Here is a 20,832-nt window from a genome sequence, read left to right as displayed (position 1 = left end):
GAACAATTATACCAGAGCTTTAATTTCCTAACGCTCATGGCTGATGCCTAAATAAGAGCCAGATGAAAAAATAATTCATGATCACTTGACAAGGTTTCCAAATCAGAAACACTTGCATTTGGTTATTTAAAAAAAACACGGCTATCAAAATAATGAATTGCTAATCATATGTACAATACGTTCACAAATAGTTGCAAGAACTGCAATTGCAGATTACCATGAAGTGAGAGCAGGTGGTCAATGTGTAAAATGGCAGTCCTCTACGCTATGGTGAGAAGAATACAAATTGTTTCAGCTCACTGGAGAGGGCAAGAGCAGAAGGGAGTGGATGTTCAGACAAGCCCACTCTGGCGGTATCAGGAAGCTACCAGGGCATACTAAGTGCAGCAGGTTTAATATCCCAGAGTGCACTTTCCAGGGTGCCATGCTATCAAGCATGCATGCCCATATACTGTTTCCCAAAACCCCAGTCGAGTTGCAGAACATTGCTTTTCTATAGCATTACAATTCCCACAGGTCACTGACTGACTAGATGATATACATGTACTATCCTGTGCTCCATGAGAGAGAATCTATCAAGAAGAGCTAGCATTCACTCAATATAAAGGTAGTCTGTAATGCAGACTGTCTAACAATTGAGATTGTGGCACTCTATCCTAAAGGACACAAGACTCAAATGTTTCGCCATTGTGGCAAGAACAATTTACTAGCAAGATGATAACCTCGAAATTGGTGCTTATTAGGCAAGTCAGTGATATGTCCAAATAATACTGAATGCATTTACCATAACCTTTCAATTAATAACAGTTCCATGCATGTTGAAGGGGATTGTGAGTATGCTATTTGTTGATGCCTCCCAACACCATACATCCATCCAGAAACACTGAGGGAGTGGAGGAATAACGCAGCAGTCAACCAAACAAGATCTATGGTGGAATATAATTTTGGTTTACCTAAGGACTGCATGCCTAAGAGTGCCAAGATCAAGTCAGAGTGGTAGGTGGCTTTAACTTTAGTTATTTCCACTGGGAAGCCTGCACTGAAATTGGGCCTGTCAATGTGCTTCTCTCTTTATTAAATCATAAACAATAGACATTTTTTGTAAAAAATCAACACAGGCAGTCACAGTCAATGTGATAGAATATAAAGCTGCTTAACAAATTCAACAAATCCAAAGTGATCACCCAGGCTCGAAAACTGCAGATTGACTTCAACAAAAGTAATGGAAAAAATAAAGCTATGAAATAAGGAACAGTATGCTTGTAAAGAAAATAAATGCATCCAAAATGTGCATTTTTGCTTAATAAACTATTGTGGGCATGAGATGCATCATGTAATATCCTTTATCAGCATTCCTGTAGCTTAATATTCGTTAGTGAAATCCATAGACTTATTTTTTAATAGAATGTACCCTAAAATATCCTCCAAATTAAAAGATAAAATGATGCAAACATTTAAATACAGAAAACCGCACATAACTTACTTAATTGCATGTGTACAATGGCTGAGGCTTTTCCTGTTGTAAGTGACCAAACATTAATTTCATCTATTGAGTAAACATCTTCAATTTTCATCAGATCTGCTTTGATGTGGTCCACATTTAAGTGCCTAGGAACACCTACGACGTTGAATACAAAAATATAATTACATTTACACTTTATTCGAATGAACACTCTTTGTTGAACTCTGGCATCGTTTCTATTTTCCATGACTGAACTACACCTCTGTATCAACTTCCTTGGGGCTTTTTTAAATTAAATAGTTAGACATGTCACCTCTTTACATTTAAAAATCTCTTTCACTGTCCTTTAGGAAACTCTATTGTTTTTACAGCTATGAATGACAGGGTGTTAATATTGGTTTGGACAGAAGCAAACAGCTTCCACACTCTTTCAGATTATTTAAGGGCTTTATCATTTAATACAGGACTCGTTCAAAACTGCAGGTAAGTGCTGCAAATAAGCAAGCAATGTAATTATCACTACAATATACAAATATTTATATAACATATTTAAGAGAACTTAGGGTGCAGCAAAATATATTATTTACAGGTAGGAACGCTTTATGTACAAAAGTGCAGGACAGGAATAGAAAGACAGACTCAGGAACATGGTGCAGATGTAAAGATGCATATTGGCAGGAAAAACAAGATGGGTCAAGTCAAATAAAACATTTAATGCGTCGTCATCCCTCCAAAACGGTGCCCTTCTTACACATTACACGATTGTTTCGATGCAATCATAAAAGTACAGATAAAATATCATAAATACATAGTTTTATAAAAATACACCTTCATTATATTCATTTAAAAAAGACAATAAAATTGCGATAACAGTTTCATTTATAAAGTGCAAGTTAAGTGTCCCTACGTTTTCTGATATTTATAGCATTTTTTTAGAAACAAAGTTGTTCTTGCTACAGATACATGATTATCTAGGGCTTGAATACTAATCATCACCGCACGACAATGGCGAAGTCCTAGTTCTCTTAAAAAAGGCAATAAAACAATTTTCCTCATTTCATCATAGAATTTACAAAAGAGAAAAACATGAATGGTACTCTGGGGAGAGATGTTATCGCAGGGACAGAAAGGTAGCTCCTGTTAAATGTTAAATCTAAAACGTGTGAGCAGAAAAGGGTCAAATTTGTTTGCTACATGGATTAAATAGGGTTGAATCTTAAAAGTTGCTAAAACCAGTTGGTGCTGCTGGATTGAGGATTTTAGGACCTCCGCAGCAGTCCTATTGGAGTCCAAAAGAGCTAAACACTCTTTCTTCAGATTTTTTCGTGGAATTGCTGAAATATCAGAGGGGTTCAGTAAGTATTCTTCTCTTCCAATGTCTTTAAGAAAGTTAAGGAATATGCTACTTACCAGTATGCATCTGTTCTTGGCATAGAGGGCTGCAGAGTGGTACATTATGAATAGATCGCCATCTGGTGTTGGGCTCGGATGATTGCACTTTGTTTTTCTCTTGGAGAGTCTTTTGTCTCTTGGTGACTCCTCCCTTGGTTGGTAGTGCGCATGGGCATCGGCTCCATCCTTAGATTGTTTTGCCATAGTAGGGTTAGATGGAGTAGTATAGTAGAATACAGATAAGAGTGCCCATGTAAGTGTATCTAAATAAGATAATGTTGGAACAGACACAGGTTTCCGGGGAGGCTGGGAGGGCATGTACCACTCTGCAGCCCTCTATGCCAAGAACAGATGCATACTGGTAAGTAGCATATTCCGTTCGAGGCATATGGGCTGCAGATGGTACATTATGAATAGACTATATAGCAGTTCTCTCCCTAGCGGTGGTCGCCCGTGTCTGTTGCAACTGTCTGAAACAATGTTTTTAATACTGCTTGTCCCACTCTAGCTTGTTGTGTTGTGTGCACATCTACACAATAGTGTTTTGTGAAGGTGTGCGGTGTAACCCAGGTAGCCGCTTTGCATATGTCATCTAGTGGAATGTTTCCCAGAAATGCCATAGATGCTCCTAGTTTACGTGTAGAGTGAGCTCTAGGAGGAACAGTTAATGTTCTCTTTGCCTTTAAGTAGCATATTTGAATGCATTTTACAATCCATCTGGCAATGCCCGCTTTGGAGATGGGATTGCCTTTATGCGTGGGAGAAAACGCAACAAATAGCTGTTTTGTCTTTCTGAAAGTTTGTGTTCTTTCTATATAGTACAATATGGCCCTTCTAACATCCAGTGTATGTAGGGCTCTTTCAGCTACTGTTTGTGGTTTTGGAAAGAAAACCGGTAATTCCACTGACTGATTGATGTGGAATGCTGAAATAACCTTCGGTAAGAATTTAGGGTTTGTTCTAAGAACCACTTTATTTTGGTGTAGCTGCATAAATGGTTCTTGAATCGTAAAAGCCTGCAGTTCACTTACTCTAAGTGACGTGATAGCTATGAGGAAGGCTACCTTCCATGTGAGGAATTGTATTTCACACCTATGCATAGGTTCAAATGGTGGCCCCATTAGTCTGGTAAGCACTATGTTGAGATTCCAGACTGGGGAAGGTGGTCTTCTTGGTGGAATGACTCTTTTGAGTCCTTCCATGAAAGCTTTAATTGCTGGAACTTTGAACAGTGACAGATGTTGCCTGTTTTGTAGGTACGCCGCTATGGCTGCGAGATGAACTCTGATAGAGGTATATGCTAGGTTACACTGCTGTAAGTGTAACAAATAGCAAATGATTTGTTTAGTGGATGCGTCCAGAGGGTTGATGTGCTTACTGTTACAGTGTATAGCAAACCTCTTCCATTTTGCTGCATAGCATGCTCTGGTGGTAGGACGTCTTGCTTGCTTAATGATTTCCATGCATTCTGGTGGTAAATCTAAATACCCAAACTCTATGACCTCAGGAGCCAGATCGCTAGGTTCAGTTGTTTGGGATCTGGGTGCATTATTTCTCCATGGTTCTGTGTAAGATGCATGGGTAATAACCTTAGCTTTTGATGTGGTACTTGTGAGAGTTGTAGCAGCGTGGTGAACCACGGCTGTCTTGCCCACGTGGGTGCCACTAGTATCATTGTCATTGAATGTTGCTGCAGTTTCCGAACCAGTAACGGAATTAGTGGTAGAGGAGGGAACGCGTAAGCAAATCTGTTGGACCAATTTATCCACAGTGCATTGCCCTGGGACCTTTGGTGTGGGTACCTGGATGCGAATTCTTTGCATTTTGCGTTCTGATGATTGGCAAACAGATCTATCTCTGGTTGCCCCCATTTTTGGAAGAATGGCTGTAGTATTTGGTCGTGCAGCTCCCATTCGTGTACTTGTTCTGACTGTCTGCTTAGGATGTCTGCTATTTGATTTTGAACTCCTGGTAGGTGTTCCGCTAACAGGTAGATCTTTTGAGGAATGGCCCATCTCCATATGTCCTGTGCTAGTCTGGACAGTTGGAGAGAGTGTGTCCCCCCCTGTTTTTGAATATAATAAATTGCAGTCATGTTGTCTGTTCTGATCAGGACTGCTTTGCCTGTTATTTGCATTTGGAAAGCTTTTAGTGCTAGAAATATTGCTAATAGCTCTAGGTAGTTGATGTGCAGTTTCTTTTGCTGCACACTCCACTTCCCCTGTACTGTGTATCTGTCCATATGCGCTCCCCATCCGGAGAGCGATGCGTCCGCTGTTATTATCACTTGTGGAATTGGCTCTAGGAACGACCGTCCCTTGGAAATGTTTTCTGTGTTCCACCACTTCAGAGAGCGATACGTCCGGTTGTCTACCAACACCAGATCTGTAATCTGACCTTGAGCCTGATTCCACTGTGTCGCTAGACACTCTTGTAGTGGGCGCATTTGTAGTCTGGCATGTGGTATTAGCAGTATGCAGGAGGACATCATGCCTAACTCGTGCTGGTAGTGAGTGTTGTGGTTGAAACCTTTGTATTAACCCGACCATTGTCTGTACTCTGATTGGGTTGGGGTATGCTATTGCCTTTTCTGTGTCTACTGTAGCCCCCAGGTATTGCTGAATCTGGTTTGGTTGCAGGTGGGATTTTTTGTAGTTCACCGTGAACCCTAGGTGGTGCAGCAATTGAATTGTCTTCTGTGTGTTGTGAAGACATTCTTCCTTTGACTTGGCCTTTATTAGCCAGTCGTCCAAGTATGGGAAGACATGCATTTGTTGTCTTCTTAGGTGTGCTGCCACCACAGCTAGGCATTTTGTGAAAACTCTTGGTGCTGTTGTGACACCGAATGGAAGGACTTTGAACTGATAGTGTTGTCCTTCTAACACAAACTTTAGGTATTTTCTGTGGGCTTTGTGAATTGGGATATGAAAGTAAGCGTCTTTTAGATCCAGTGTAGAAAGAAAGTCCCCTTTCTTCAGTAAAGGGAGTACTTGTTGGAGCGTGACCATGTGGAAGTGCTCTGAATTTATGTAAGCATTGAGAGGTCTGAGGTCTAATATTGGTCGTAGTGACCCGTCCTTTTTGGGGATCAGGAAGTATAGAGAGTATACTCCTGTGCCCTGTTGATCTTTTGGGACCTTCTCTATTGCATGCTTTTGTAGAAGTGCTAGCACTTCTTCTCTTAACAATGTCAGATGATCCTGACTCATTGGACGCTGTTTGGGGGGGATGTTTGGTGGGGTAGCTGTGAGTTCTAGGCAATAACCATGTTGGATAATTTGTCTCACCCACTTGTCTGACGTGATGTTTTCCCAGACAGGTAGGAACTGTGATAGACGTCCCCCGACCGGTGTTATGTGGTCTGGGGGGAGTTCTATGAAGTCACTGTTTTGGTGTTGAGGCGTTGCAGTTGTTATTATTTCCGCGGCCTCTACCCTTATTGTTGTTACCTCTGTAACTACCTCTTGAATTACCTCTGGGTGATGTTGGTGTGAAAGATGTGGATTGCTGATTCGTTCCTGTGTTTTTTGAGCCCCCTCTATAGGTGGATCTACGAAAGGAACCTCTGTGTGTTGGCTGTTGCAATGCTCCCATTGACTTAGCCGTTTCCGTATCTTTCTTCATTTTTTCTAATGTCTCCTCTGTGAGTGAACCAAACAATGTCTTCTGATCAAATGGTTTGTTCAGTAGGGCTGTTTGTACCTCTTGTTTGAATCCTGAGATTCTAAGCCATGCGTGCCTTCTTAGCATGACACTAGTGTTAATCGATCTTGCTGCAGTGTCTGCTGCGTCTAATGCACATTTAATGGAAGTATTTGTTATTATTTTACCTTCCTGTATTAATTGATCTGCCTTCTTCTGATGTTCTTTTGGGAGATGTGTAAGAAGTTTTTCTAACTCATCGTAATGTGCCCTGTCGTAACGTGCGAGTAGTGCTTGTGTATTGGCTTTACGCCAGCTATTCGCTGCCTGTGATGCTACTCTTTTGCCTGATGCATCTATTAACTTTGACTCTTTATCTGGTGGAGGAGCCTCTCCTGTAGATAATGAGTTTGCTCTTTTACGAGCGTTTGAGACCACCAGCGAGTCTAGCGGTACATGCCCTCTAATAAATATTGGGTCCTTTGGAGCCGCTTTGTATTTTTTATCAATTCTTGGGTTTAACACCCTGGCTCTCACTGGGTTTTCGAATATTTCATCTGTGTGAGTAAGAAGACCCTTCAACATAGGAAGAGTACCTGATGTTCTCTGTGCATTAGGTAGAGTCTCTAACAAGAAATCCTCTATTTGAGGTTCTGTATGTATATCTACCTTATGATATTTTGCTGCCCTATTAATGAGCTGCACAAACCCTGTGTAATCATCAGGTGGTGAAGGCTTTGAGGGATATAGCTCTGGGTCGTTGTCCTCATCTCACCCTACATCATCATTTTCCCATGGATCCTCCTCATCTGGGATAGTCTCATCATCCCCTTGAGGTTCTCCCTCCCCTAGATCGCTGTCTACATCTGACTGAGGTGTAGCTGGTCTTGGTGTGGAAGGTGTAGGAATATTTGGCCTATTGTGAGGAATAGGAGAAGAGGGTTTTACTCTAGGACGAGGAGAAGCAGGAGGAGATATATTCGTCCCCATTGTTCTCTTTTTTGAAGGAAGAGGTTTATCTTCTGACTGTTCACTCTTTCTCTTCTTCGTGACCACTTTCCCAGTTTGTGGATCAATAAACAAGATCTTTTGTTTGGGATCTGTCTGTTGCTCCTGAATCGGTACCGAGTGTCCTGGTTCCGAGAGGTGCTTTTGTTTTCGATCGTCAGATCTTGTTGTTTTCGACACCGAATGTTTGCTCGATTCCGACTTTCTTGGTATCGAGTGTCTCTTGGGCGATAAGTCATATTTATGTTTTGACATGGAATGTTTCGATACCGAGCTCTCCTTTGTATGTAGCCTCGGTGCCGAAGTCGATGTCGCCCTTTTCTCGGATCCGACATGGTGGGAGTCCGAGTGTTTCGGTTTCAGTTTCGGTTTCGTTGCCGGGCCCGAGGGCGGGGCGTCGCACGGGGTCGGTTTTTCGGTAAGGGGACGTCGTCACTCACGGTTTGTTGCTCGATGAGTTCTTCAACCTCCGACTGGTCCCCTTCCGACCCCGACTGGTCCTCTTCTTCCTCGATTTGTTCGTCTCCGAACAGCTCCGGGATCGCTTCCGCCTGCATTCTGGAAACCTTGTGTCTTCGAGCTCGACGATTTCTAATCGTTAGCTTGGAGGAGAATGCTGCGCAGGCTTCGCAGTCCCTGGATTCGTGTTCAGGCGATAGACAGAGGTTGCACACCTCGTGTAGGTCCTTGTGTGGGAACTTAGCACCACACGTTGGACATTTCTTGAATGGAGTCCTTTCCATGGACTCCGGGCTTGACTGCGTCGAGAAAGGCTTCCTGTTCTTCGACGTAGATCCAAGTTTTTCTCTTCTATTTTGAATTTGTAACGTGTCGGAATGGAAATGAACGCGTTCGAATAACAATACCGTCGAATTGGAAAGGGAATACGCGCCGAAAATCACTTTCTTCTGAAGTTGATCTGGAGCGTCTCGATCTTCATCCGAACCCGATGGCGGAAAAAAACAATCTAAGGATGGAGCCGATGCCCATGCGCACTACCAACCAAGGGAGGAGTCACCAAGAGACAAAAGACTCTCCAAGAGAAAAACAAAGTGCAATCATCCGAGCCCAACACCAGATGGCGATCTATTCATAATGTACCATCTGCAGCCCATATGCCTCGAACAAACATACTTCACCCATGGGATTTTTGTGGCACCGTCCAATTTCAAAATATCTGTCAGGACATCTCTGTTCAAATGTGTCGCTTCCTGAGTCCAGACTCTATGCCATAGTAGAACTGGCTCTATTTTGATAAGGTCCGTAATATAAGATAAACCAAGTTCTGAATGACAATTGAAATTAGATGAGCTTTTGGGAAGTGCCAGTATGTATTTTAAGAAAGAATTTTCAGGAAATTGTATGGGTGCGGGGTTAGCAAGACCCCAGACCCCACTGCCATAAATAGTGCCGGCTACACACTTAGCTTTGTAGATTTTAGTTAATTCCACAGGGGGTCGAGTACCCAACTTACTGGAAAAGATTTTAATAGCAGCAGTAGATCTTGAGTGCTCAAGCTTTTTAACAGAAATGGCTTGAGACCATGTTTCATTTTGAGAAAAATGTATCCCAAGATAGGAAAGGTGTTTAGCAGACTCCAATTTTTGCCCTTCTATGAAGATTGGTCTCTTGGATTTGTTTTGCTTACCACCATACATAGTGAAAGTCTTGGATGTATTGACTTTCAGGCCCAACTCTTTCATAAAGCGGCAGAAACTATCGACTCCGCGCTGTAGGCCCACCTGAGTACGTGACATGAGTACAGCGTCGTCAGCGTACAACAGTGCTGGTATTGGGCGGCCGCCTACGAAGGGAGGATCCGAACTGTCTTTGCACAAGACACCTTCCAACCCATTAATATACAAGTTAAAAAGGAAGGGGGCCAGGACACAACCCTGCCTGACCCCGCTCCTGATTGGTATTGGGTCTGTGCGCTCTCCGTTTAGGCCAAAACGTACGCGGGCCGTCGCGTTGTTGTAAAAACGTTTAAGATAATAAATAATATTAGATTCAACCCCAAGATGTTCCAGTATAGACCAGAGTTTGGAATGTACCACACAATCAAAAGCGGCCGAGAGATCCACAAAGGCCAGGAATAAGTTACCCTGTTTTGCCCTTGTGTATTTCCCGACCAACATGGGCAAATTCAGACCCTGCTCTACTGTCCCCAGACCAGAGCTGAAGCCATACTGGAGATCAGACAGGACAGAGTTTTCTTCAGCCCATTCCAACAGTCGGTCTAGAATTATTCTGCCTGCAATTTTAGTGAAGGTGTCCAATAGGGAAATAGGCCTATAACAGGCAGGATCCTGTCTGTTTCCCATTTTATAAATCGGGACAATTACAGATTCCACCCATGTGGGTAGGAATTCAGCAACGCAACTGGCGTTGAGCACCTGAACCAGAAGGGGCGCCCACAGGGCTGGAATACTCTTGAATAGGTCTATGCGAACCCCATCTGGCCCAGGCGCCTTTGCGCACTTGCTTCTAGTCAACGCCTTTTCCACCTCCTCCAGTGTGAAATTCAAATTACTGTTAAGGGGATAGCCATCAAAGGTGGTTAAAGGCCTCTCTTGTCCTACTTTACAATCTTCACCTGCGTAAACACTTTCGAAATGTCTGACCAAGTCTGAGTTACAGATAGCAATATCTATTTTCAGGCCAGTCTCTTCAATAAGGAAAGGGGTTCTCACGATTTTCCAAAAACTCACACTATTATTTGCTATAGAGGCTGTATGAAGAGCTTCCCAAGCTTCGGCTTTCAAAGTGTTTTTCCTATCTTTAATTGCCTCCTTATAGTCTTTCCAGAGTCTACGAATTTCATCGGGTGATCTAAGATGATTATGCAAGGCCTTTTTTAGCGTGGTATAAGCCTTAGTACATCTAGAATCAAACCATCCTCCCTCCTTCTTATTCTTGAATTGCCTAGTTAGGGAGTTTTTAATTTCATTCGAGATTACTAGGAAGGATGCGAGGCAAGTATCAGGTAATAAATCTATCTCTAGACACTTATTAATTTCCAGGGAATATTTTTCAACCACTGTTTTGATTATCTCTGTCTCATTTATCATGACCCATTTTAGAGTATAACCATTGGTTTTGCCAATTGTCAAATCAACATCTAAACTATTGCATTCTCTATTATTAGTTGCTGTTGGGGGAGTAGGTAACAAAATGGACAGGCACAGCGGGAAGTGGTCACTCAACGCTATGTCTAGAACATTAAAAGAGTTAATTCTGTTCCTGCAGTTATTAGAAATAGTAATGAAATCTATAGTTGTATAGCAGCCTCTACCATGAAATGTTGGGACTACTATTGGGGCTGAAGTACTCATTTCATTGGCAAATCCTAGGTCAAAATTGGCTAACAGTAGGTTCAATTGATCCCCTAGAAAATTGTGCGTAAAATGAAGATGTCCCTCACCTTCATCCGGAGCTAAACCGCACCTGTTATCCATAGTTAATTCACACAATTTACAATTAAAATCTCCCTACATAATTACCATCAGTTTATGTTTAAAAAAATGTTCTTGCTTAAATAAAACATTCGTCAGTTTCATCAGAATACTTGCAATATCATCAGCAGGAATGTTATTATATAAATTAACCACGGCAATCGGAGAGTCACAACCCATGTCAAGAACCAACATTTGAAAATAAGTATCTTCAACAGGTTCAGTAATTTTCCTACACTTTAGTTTGTTGGATAAATGAATACTCAGACCACGCTTAGGTCTCCCATGGGGAACGGCTACAGCGGAGGTACAAAATGTTCTATAGCCGTTCAAGTGCACTGGTTCCAAAGCCCATGTTTCTTGAAAGCAAAGCAAGTCTAGTGATTCAACAAAATCCCTCCAGATAGGGTGATGAATTTTAGATCTAATGCCAGCGATGTTCCATGAAAAGATTTTGAGAACAAGTGGGTCTTTCACAGGAGTAGGCAAAACTATTGGGGTAGACAAGACTGCTGGAGACAGGGGAATAGGGGTAGCATGGAAAGGGGGGACTAACTGATTGTCCCCCCTCCCAGTATACTCCTCTGACGTGGAGCCTCTACCCCCGAGCTCCCCGTCTTTACACATAATTGACACTGCTGGTGGTATGATCCCCCCACATATAGCTATGCTTTCCCTCATACAGAGTTTGCAATGGGAGTCTTTATCTGTGCTTTGCAGAATAGGGTCAACAGTAGTTAGCCTAAGTCAGTCAATGTTTTCCAGGCCACTAAGTGTATCAAAATAATTAAATGTATGAATTCCATAGTTTCTGGCCCATGGCTCTTCCATGTTCCTAACCGGGCAACAGACAGGGACAGGGCGTCTGTTTGGTTGAGGAGGAAGATAGAAAAAGCCAAGGGGAAGAATATTAACAAGGTATGGATCATAAATTCCCATGGCCGCTCTCTCCATCACAGTGTTAACCAGTTGAGGGGATCGAAATGATAAGACTATACAGTCACCTCTCAGTGTTTTAGTTGTAGTGCCTATCCATCTTGCTCGTCTAGCCATTTTAAACTCTGAGAAAAGACGGCTTTTAAGTCCTACCCTAGATGACAAAAAGTGAAGGGATTTGTTTCTCAGAGTTGCCCAATTTTCATCAGTATTAGGTGAGAGTGGAGGTATGCTTTCCAACACCACAGTATACGGTGTTGCTTCTGGTGGAAAGTTTAAATTAAAGAGGTTCGGCGTTACTCCTTCCTCAGATTAATCTTCTGATGTCCTATGTTTATGAGGTGGTATAAGTGAGGGTGCATTTGGAGCTACAGAAGATGAATCGACGGGTCCCTTTTCACTAGTAGTATTTTCTCCACTTAAAGGGCTATGATTGGTTCGATCAGTGAATTTTGAGTTAATGTGTTTAGTTTTGGCTAGCATTTTGGATGGGGCTGGTGTTTTAACTGAGGCAACCACTTTAGGTGGAGCTGGCACTTTAGCAGGAGCTAAAGTGCAAGTTTTAGAGCAGGTAGCACTAGGGAGAGGTTGGGGTTTGGTCTTACTTGGTGACAATTGTTTGTCAAACTTGCCCTCAATATTGGTTAACCTCAGTTCTATATTTTTAACCTTTGAGGTAATCGGGTCCAGGAGGGTCATTAGAAGGGTTTCAATTCTTTGCCAGAATGATTCATCTATTAGGTCCCTATTAACATCTAAGCGGGGGACAGACATTGACTGACCATTAACCTCACTTACACTACTCCCATTTGAATTTCCCGGGACGTTTCTCTCTTTTGGTGTAGTGTTTTTTTTATGAGTTTTGTTAGATTTACTCTGTTGCCTTACTCTAGCAGAGTGTTTTTGTTTAGATCTAGCCTTCTGTCCTCTAGTTCTTACACATGGACTATCACTGATGTTTAGGATAGAAGTTGGACTCTCTAAAATATCATGTTTCTCATTTCCTGAGTTCTCCTCCTTCAGAGGAGTGGGATCTTCATTATTATGAATGCTGGAATGTAAAGAGGGAGTTACGGATAGTCGGGTAGTTGAAGGTGATAGGCTTCTCAATGACCCTACGGATGCTAACATCCTATCAATCGTTGGTGTTATACTATTTCTTCTGGGTAAGGAAACAAAAGAAGGAGCTAGCAAGGATTCCTGGAAGTTGGTAGTTAACATAGACATGTTTGGGTTAGATAGGGGGGGGGGGTGGGGCGGGAGACAAGGTGGAAGGGACAAACGTCTTTCTGTGCTTTCAATAGCAGAGATGACCACCCCAATTGTCTGTTGTAACATTCGATCTATTGCTGTAAGTGTCGGTAAAGGGGGATTAACAATAGCTTTAGACTTTCCAATGATAGGAGTATTTTTCCCCATATTTTTAGGTGGTAGATCTAGCTCAATATGCAAGGACAATAAACTTAGGGGAATATGAATAAAACCTTGTGCAAGAAAAATACAGGTTACTACAGTGATTGCATCGAGTGAATAATAAAACACATACATTATACAGTATTAACAAAGGAAGGCAAGTTCGTGATAGTTACTTATGTCTTGACCGCAAAGTGACGCTAGTGGGATTGCAAGTCGACAGGGGGGTGGCCCAGCCCAGCCTGGGCCAGCCCCGGACGGCCACAGACGGCCCGCCCTCTGCCCGGGCTCAGCCCGGCGACCGCCCGCGCGCGTCCCGCGTTGCGGGAAGTAGGGCGTTGTTTTTATGCGCCTCCGGGCGCCGATTGGAGGTGTGCGGCGTCGGCCGCAAAGGCTCTTGGGTATTGTAGTCCCTCCACTCGGCGGCCGTGACTCTAGGTGTAATGGCGTCACTGGCGGCGGAGGGGGACCGGGGCCGATGTCAGGAGCCCGCTGCGGAAGACCAGGGAGCCGTCGGTGTCAAGATGCAAGAAATTGCTGCCAGGTAAGTTCTGCCAGGAAATAGAAAGTGTAACCTGCATATTTCACACTACTCTTCATTTTGCAAATTGAACTTTCTTTTTACACCACTACAAGCAGGAGAACCAATGCCTTCAGCTTTTAACCATCTCCTAGTACCTGTTTGCAGGTCAATTACTTCCTTGACTGAGGACAAAAAGCTGACATCAATACTTTAGCGAGCCTTCTTTCAGTTCATACTTCAGGTTTCCCTTCCTAACATGAGTGGGAATTTCCCTTCCTAACATGAGTGGGAATTTTAACTAGTTATCTCCCTCTATTGAAACTCATTTTTTTTCACATGATGAACGGTATTGTATCAAGTTTTACTATTCTCCTGAATGTCTTGCTCATATTCCTATCCCTGCATACATACACCACACTCACCTTTTTGACCAGGTTTATGCAACCAGCCTGGTTCAAGACAACTCCCTCCATTCCACCCACTGGGTGCTTCACAGCTAGTGACTAAAGTGGTTGCAAGGGGAATACACCTCTAAGCCCACAACAATTGTCACAGACTCAATTATAGACAAACCACTTGCCACTCAAAGTCTTATACAGATCCCAACATGTTCTTTCCAGAGGTTAATTTCCCTGTGGGTGGTATAAACTACAGGTTTTTGTTTAACGGGTCCATAGGTTCTAGCACACCCACCAAAAATGTGTTTAACCCTTTCGATGCTGATGACGAGCTCAGCTCGTCATCACCCACGGGGGTCGTGTGCTAATGACGAGCTGAGCTCGTCATGACACCAGCAAATTGGCAATTTGCCGCACAGCGCAAAAATCACCGCAGCAGCGATGCGGTTAAAAGCTCCTGCAAAATCCACTCTTAGGAATTCCACTCATTTTGTGTTTGCCCAGTGTAACACCATCTTTCAACCTGATGACATACTCAAAATATTTAATTTCTCCTAATTCTTCATTCCTTTGTTTCTTAATTATGTCCTAAATCTGCAATCTTTCTTTATGAACCTCTGCAATGCTGCCCCTACAGTTCTCATTAGCTCTGTTCATCATAACACCAGGCTTTACCACGATCACATAATTTAGTAACGGATAACACTGGTTCTTTCCACCCTGCCATCAGTACTATTCCTATCAATCATTGATGAAAAACAACATAAAATATCCTGTCTGAAAACAATCATTCCTTCAATTCAACTATAGGTTCAAAACAACTTATTGGTCTATTTTTAGCCCACCATACGCTACAGATGTGATGTCCGGTTATTTTACTACTTCGTCTACAAACTGACTCATACTGAAATTATGGTGACCCTTGCTCCAGTGTTTTTCTTATTCAACAGAGGCATACCCTGGGAAAATTCCCCAAATGCCCACAAATGCAATATTTCATTTGGTGCAGGACAGAATATAACTTTTGAAACATGTGGCAGCAATCCACATCAATAACTTTCATTACGGATTACTAGTTGAAAAGATAAAGGTTACTTAACCTTTAAGCATATGTTCATAAGGTGGGGTACTGAAGATTCACATGCTGTACATATTCCCGACACCTAGTGTTGGGCTTGGACCTTACAAGTTGTTTTTGTTTGCAGAAGCCTTTTTTTGAGTCACGAGATACTCTGTGACTCCTCCCTTAGTTTGTAATGCACATGGGAACAGACTCATAAGATTGTTTTTCACACAGCAGGTGAGTGTAACTATGGACTGGTGAGTGGCGAGAATATGGTGGCCATGCAAATGGTGTGTTTAAGTAAAATATATTAACAAAGAAAAGAGATATGACGCAAAAAAACAGACTCCTGGGGAGGTGGGTGGGCACATTGGAATCTACAGCACTACCTACTACAAACAGATGTTTACAGGATAAATACAATTTTTCATTTGTAGCATGCATGGCTGTAGATACACGTTCTACAGAATGAAAAGCAGATCACCCCAAAGCGGTGGCTAGAAATCAAAGATGCATTAGTCTGAAGTTAATATATCAAAACTGTTTGGCCAGGTTTAGCCAGTAGACGAGTTAAAATAGCCACACTATAATGCTTTGCATAAGTATGTGAAATTGACCATGTAGCTGCTTTGCAAATGCCAGATTTGGGAATATTCCCTAAAAAAGCCATGGAACTCCCTTCTTCCAAGTAGAATGAACTCCTGTGGTAGCAACGAAAATTATTCTGGCTTTTAGGTGGAAAGTTTAGACGCATTTGACAATTGACCTAGATATGCCGGCTTTATGAAGTTTAGCAAAAGCAACAGATTTGTTGAATTTTACAAAAAGGTTTAGTCCTGTTAATGTAGTACATTAGAGCTCTATTAACACATAATGTGTGAGGGCCCTTTCACCTACTGAGTCCAGTTGAAGAACAAAGCTAAGATTCCAGAGCAGCAGGTAGTACTCTGGGTGGAATAACCCTCTTAAGGTCCATATGTAATTGGATTATTAAATGGGGTGGGTGACTAACCACCTGATGATGAAATACTCACAACTTTTCAGGGTGAACCCTTAAAAATTACAAATTAACTGCAGCTCAACCCCCTAATAAGTATAGCACCAAGGAGACAGGCTTAATTTAGAGCAATGTGTAGAGTATTTATGTAGTATCAAAACAGTAAGGAAGTCTAGACCGGGGGCTAGATGCAATTTGACACCGAGTGTGGTTGGATACACAAGCCAGGTTAGTTCTGGTCAAAGATTTTACTGTTTGCCTTTATTCCTTTACGTACCAACCCACCAATAAATATAGCCACCAACCCCCTCAATCCCCAGGATCTCGGCTGAGGAACTTCAAGACACTGAGTGTGGCAGGATAGGGGCCAACAGGACGGTCCAGTTCAGGCCCAGTTGCCATTGATCAGCTGAGCCATTGCAGGAAAAGCTTGTTGTCTCCCTGTAGCTTGAACAGGAGGTCAGTCTTCTGACCCTTGGAGTCCACCTTATTGCCCTGGGTACAAGAGAGAGCAGACCAAGTGCTTCAGGACTCTTTCCAGGTTGCAGACATCAGGTTCAGTCCTCTTCTGACCTTTCTTAGATGTAGGAGTATTCTCAAGTGGGTGCCTGGAGATGCCACATTTCTGCCTGGCACATGCTAGTCGGTGGGAATGACTCCTGGGGATGGCCTAACCAAAGGTGTAAAGGTTAAGGGGCCAAACCTATCCACTTTGGATACTTTTCACAATCTTGAAAATGCCCAAACACACTAAACAAGTGGAGAAGTGTGGCTCAAATGGTTAGAGCGGCAGACCCTGATGCAGAGTTCTGCTCCGGGACCAGGGTTCAATACACCGCCTCGGCGGGTCTTGGGCTCAAAATTCCACGGACCTGATCATTCTCGCCTCGGTGCCTATTCCAATCATGGAGTCCCACTCTGCAACTCTGGACAATAGCTTGCTTAATCGCCACAACGGCCCCCACAACGCTAAGGATGCCTGGCCTCCACCTTGGGGGTGCCCAGGAGTGGACGCCTCACAGGGAAAGCCAGGATGGGTTCCACAGCGGTATTCGTACAAGCGCCTTGAGACCCTTGCGGGTGAGTAGCGCGCTATACAAGTATCAATTTACATTACAATTTTTACATAGACTCTACAAATTGGGTTTGTGTGTGGGGAGTGTACTCTGATAATCCTAATGTCCTCCCAGAGCGAACACCAACATTCAGATTGATGCAGCCACGGTACCCCCAATAAACTAAAAGACAAACGTCAGATAGAACAATACAGGGTTTTCGGGCACCCAAACAGTGGACACACAAGAATTGCTCTGGCAACCTATTTCCCTTCCGTTCAAGTGCACAACTGAGTGGGGTTGGATACACAAGCCAGGTTAGTTCTGGTCAAAGATTTTACTGTTTGCCTTTAGTCCTTTACGTCCCAACCCACAAATAAATATAGCCCCCCCCCCCCCCCTCAAATCTCGGCTGAGGATCTTCAAGACACTGAGTGTGGCAGAATAGGGGCCAACAGGACGGTCCAGTCCAGGCCCAGTTGCCATTGCAGGAAAAGCTTGTTGTCTCCCTGTAGCTTGAACAGGAGGTCAGTCTTCTGACCCTTAGAGTCCACATTTTTGCCCTGGGTACAAGACAGAAATAAATATATATATATATTCACTGAAAAAACCATAGGTTTCACACCAGTTATAGTTAGCTGGAAATTTTACTGACATAAAACCAATGAAATTCCCACGTTATAGTTAGTTGGACTAACTATAACTTACGAGTGTAATGCACTGCTGATGATATCACATATTACATCACTCATGACATGGTCAGTAACATCACTCATGACATCACTGATGACACCATCCAGTGAATGTGCGTCTTTCTGAAAAATAAACATGTTTTATATATGTATATGTAAAGGTCGAGGGAAGAATAAATGTTTCAATAAGTGTCTTAATGGATGTTTTAAAAAAAAAATTGATTGGTTAACTGGCTTATTAAGTGTATCATAGTGAATACATATATTAGCGAGTATTGTTTAAATATTTAAATGTTTGTATCAGTGTTTTACTTTGTGTATAAGTGGCTGCATGGGTTGGTGAGTAGTTACATGTGTGTGTATATGGGTTATTAGATGTTTTTTTGAGTATCAGTATAAGTGTCTGTATGATTTGGTCGGGGTGTTACTTAGCACATAGATGCATCAATGACTGACTCACTGTTTGTTTGTGTTTTGAAGACAGCATATGTGCCGGACTGTATGGGTGGATGAGTGTGTACATGTGTGTGTTAGTGAGTAAATGACTGTCTCACTAGTGTCTTTATCAGTAACGACATATGTTTTAATCTAGTATATGTGAGTATTGATGTTTATAAGTGAGTATATGTGAGATTGTAAGAGTTCCTGTTTAAATAAGTATGTGTTTCTATAAGTGATTGTTTAAGAGAGTAAGTATGTGTAAGTTTCCTTAGAAGTAAGGAGGTAGTGTGTGTATAGCTGTATATGCAAAACAAAATGGATGTTCAATAGTTTATTTGCATGTGTGAGTATGTGTGTGAGCAACTTTTGGAAGACTGTCGATGTGTAACAGGATAAATAGGTGTATCATTACATATGATAAGTGAGTATATGTATGAGTGACTATATAGAACTGTTGGTGAATGTGTATATAAATGGTGGAATTACTGAATTGGTTGTTGTAACTGGTATAGGTATCTCCACTTTTTTGAAAATGTTAGTTTCTATTTTCGAATATGTGTTTTAAGGGTTACTTTACAGTGAAAGGAGGTCAGTCACTCTGTCACAAGAACGGTGTCATCAGTGATGTCATCAGTGATGTCACTGACCATGTCATGAGTGATGTAATATGTGATGTCATTAGCAGTGCATTACACACGCAAGTTATAGTGAGTCCAACTAACTATAACGTGGGAATTTCATTGGTTTTATGTCAGTAAAATTTCCAGCTAACTATAACTGGTGTGAAACCTATGGTTTTTTCAGTGAATTGCAAAGGTTTTTTAAATGCTAATTCCTAACTATAACTGGTGTGAAACCTATGGTTTTTTCAGTGAATTGCAAAGGTTTTTTAAATGCTAATTCCTAACTATAAGTCTCAGTTTATATGTAAGACTGTTAGCGCTCTAGTTCTTCTTTAGAACACTCTGGGACATTCTGTCATTGGGCTATATTTGGGCTACATCTGACTGATATTTGGGCTACATTTGTTTTTTTTTCGTCTCTGGAGGCCATCTTTGGGCTACATTGGGCTACATTTGGGCTCTAACATATATATAGCCCAATGTAGGCCAATATATATTTTTCAAAGTTAATTTTCGTAAATACCACTTGTGCATATATCTTGAGACATAGCAAAGGCAGATCAAGCTACCAGTCCCTACAATTTTGCCCAAATTTTTTTTGTATATATTTTTTTTCCATTTTTTTTTTTGCCTTGGATCGCTCCCGGTGCGCGCCCCGGTGAGCGCCCCGGAAAGCGTAGTTCTATAAAGTGCCCCGGGGCACGCACCGGGGAGCATGCCGTAAGTGCCAATCTCATGATCGTGACGTACCGCGTAACCGCGTCCTCGTGATACGCACGGCGTAAGCGCACCCGGAAGCACTCGAGCGAATACGATCGCGCAACGCGCTTACGCGACGCGCCCAGGTGAGCCCCGGTGAGCGCCCCGGAAAGCGTAGTTCTATAAAGTGCCCCGGGGCACGCACCGGGGAGCATGCCGTAAGCGCCAATCTCATGATCGTGACGTACCGCGTAACCGCGTCCTCGTGATACGCACGGCGTAAGCGCACCCGGAAGCACTCGAGCGAATACGATCGCGCAACGCGCTTACGCGACGCGCCCAGGGGCGCGTAGCATAAGCACGTCGGGTCATGTGACCTGAAAATAACACTTTTCATTGGTTAATAACAGTTTTTTTTTTCACAAGTAGGGAAACACCCCACCCATTTCCCTTACAACCTGTTTGCTTTTGCTGAGACAACACCTCTTGTCTGTTCCTGCAAAAAAACCAAATGTAACCATGTCTGGTTCCCAGAACCCTTCCCAGGACCAGTCCTCAGACTCTTCAGATGGATTCCTGCCTGAGGTTCCCCCACAGAGAAAAGTGAAGGACCACTTCATTTGGAAGTTTTTCTCTTTTCCAGAGGGGGAGAAAAAATGCATTGCAGCAAACGTCACGTGTAAAATTTGTGACACTGTTCTCTCACGTGGAAATCCCACCCGGAAATATAGTTTTGGCAATGCAACATTGCTCAGGCATGTTGAGAGGAAGCACCCGATTAATTTTGCACGGGAGAGCACCAGGGCCCTGGCTCGCAATCCACCACCCGATTGCCCCTCCACTTCCACCGGAGGTTCAACATCATCCGTGAGAGGAAGACCAGCAGTGATGACCCAAAATATTCAGCCTGTTTTTGCTGATATTACATTTCGTTGTAAGCAGTGTGACCAACTGCTATGTTATGGGGAGCAGAGCGTTGACCTGATTGTTCGAAAGAGGGAGGAACACCGCTGCGCCCTCAGCCCTAATTTTC

The 20,832-nt window shown here is 42.7% G+C and overlaps 1 protein-coding gene across 1 annotated transcript in view; it reads right to left on the bottom strand.

The window, feature by feature from the left end:
• The window catches only part of SLC30A4 (solute carrier family 30 member 4), a 320,947-nt gene that overhangs the window by 74,381 nt on the left and 225,734 nt on the right, over positions 1-20,832 (bottom strand). The window contains exon 6 of the mRNA XM_086958260.1: positions 1,484-1,618. Coding sequence (XP_086814386.1) covers positions 1,484-1,618 — 135 coding nt within the window. The remainder of the gene's footprint in view (positions 1-1,483; positions 1,619-20,832) is intronic.

Source organism: Lissotriton vulgaris, chromosome 2_1, assembly GCF_964263255.1.
Source record: "Lissotriton vulgaris chromosome 2_1, aLisVul1.2, whole genome shotgun sequence".
Lineage (NCBI taxonomy): Eukaryota > Metazoa > Chordata > Amphibia > Caudata > Salamandridae > Lissotriton > Lissotriton vulgaris.
This window is presented reverse-complemented; position numbering and strand designations above follow the sequence as displayed.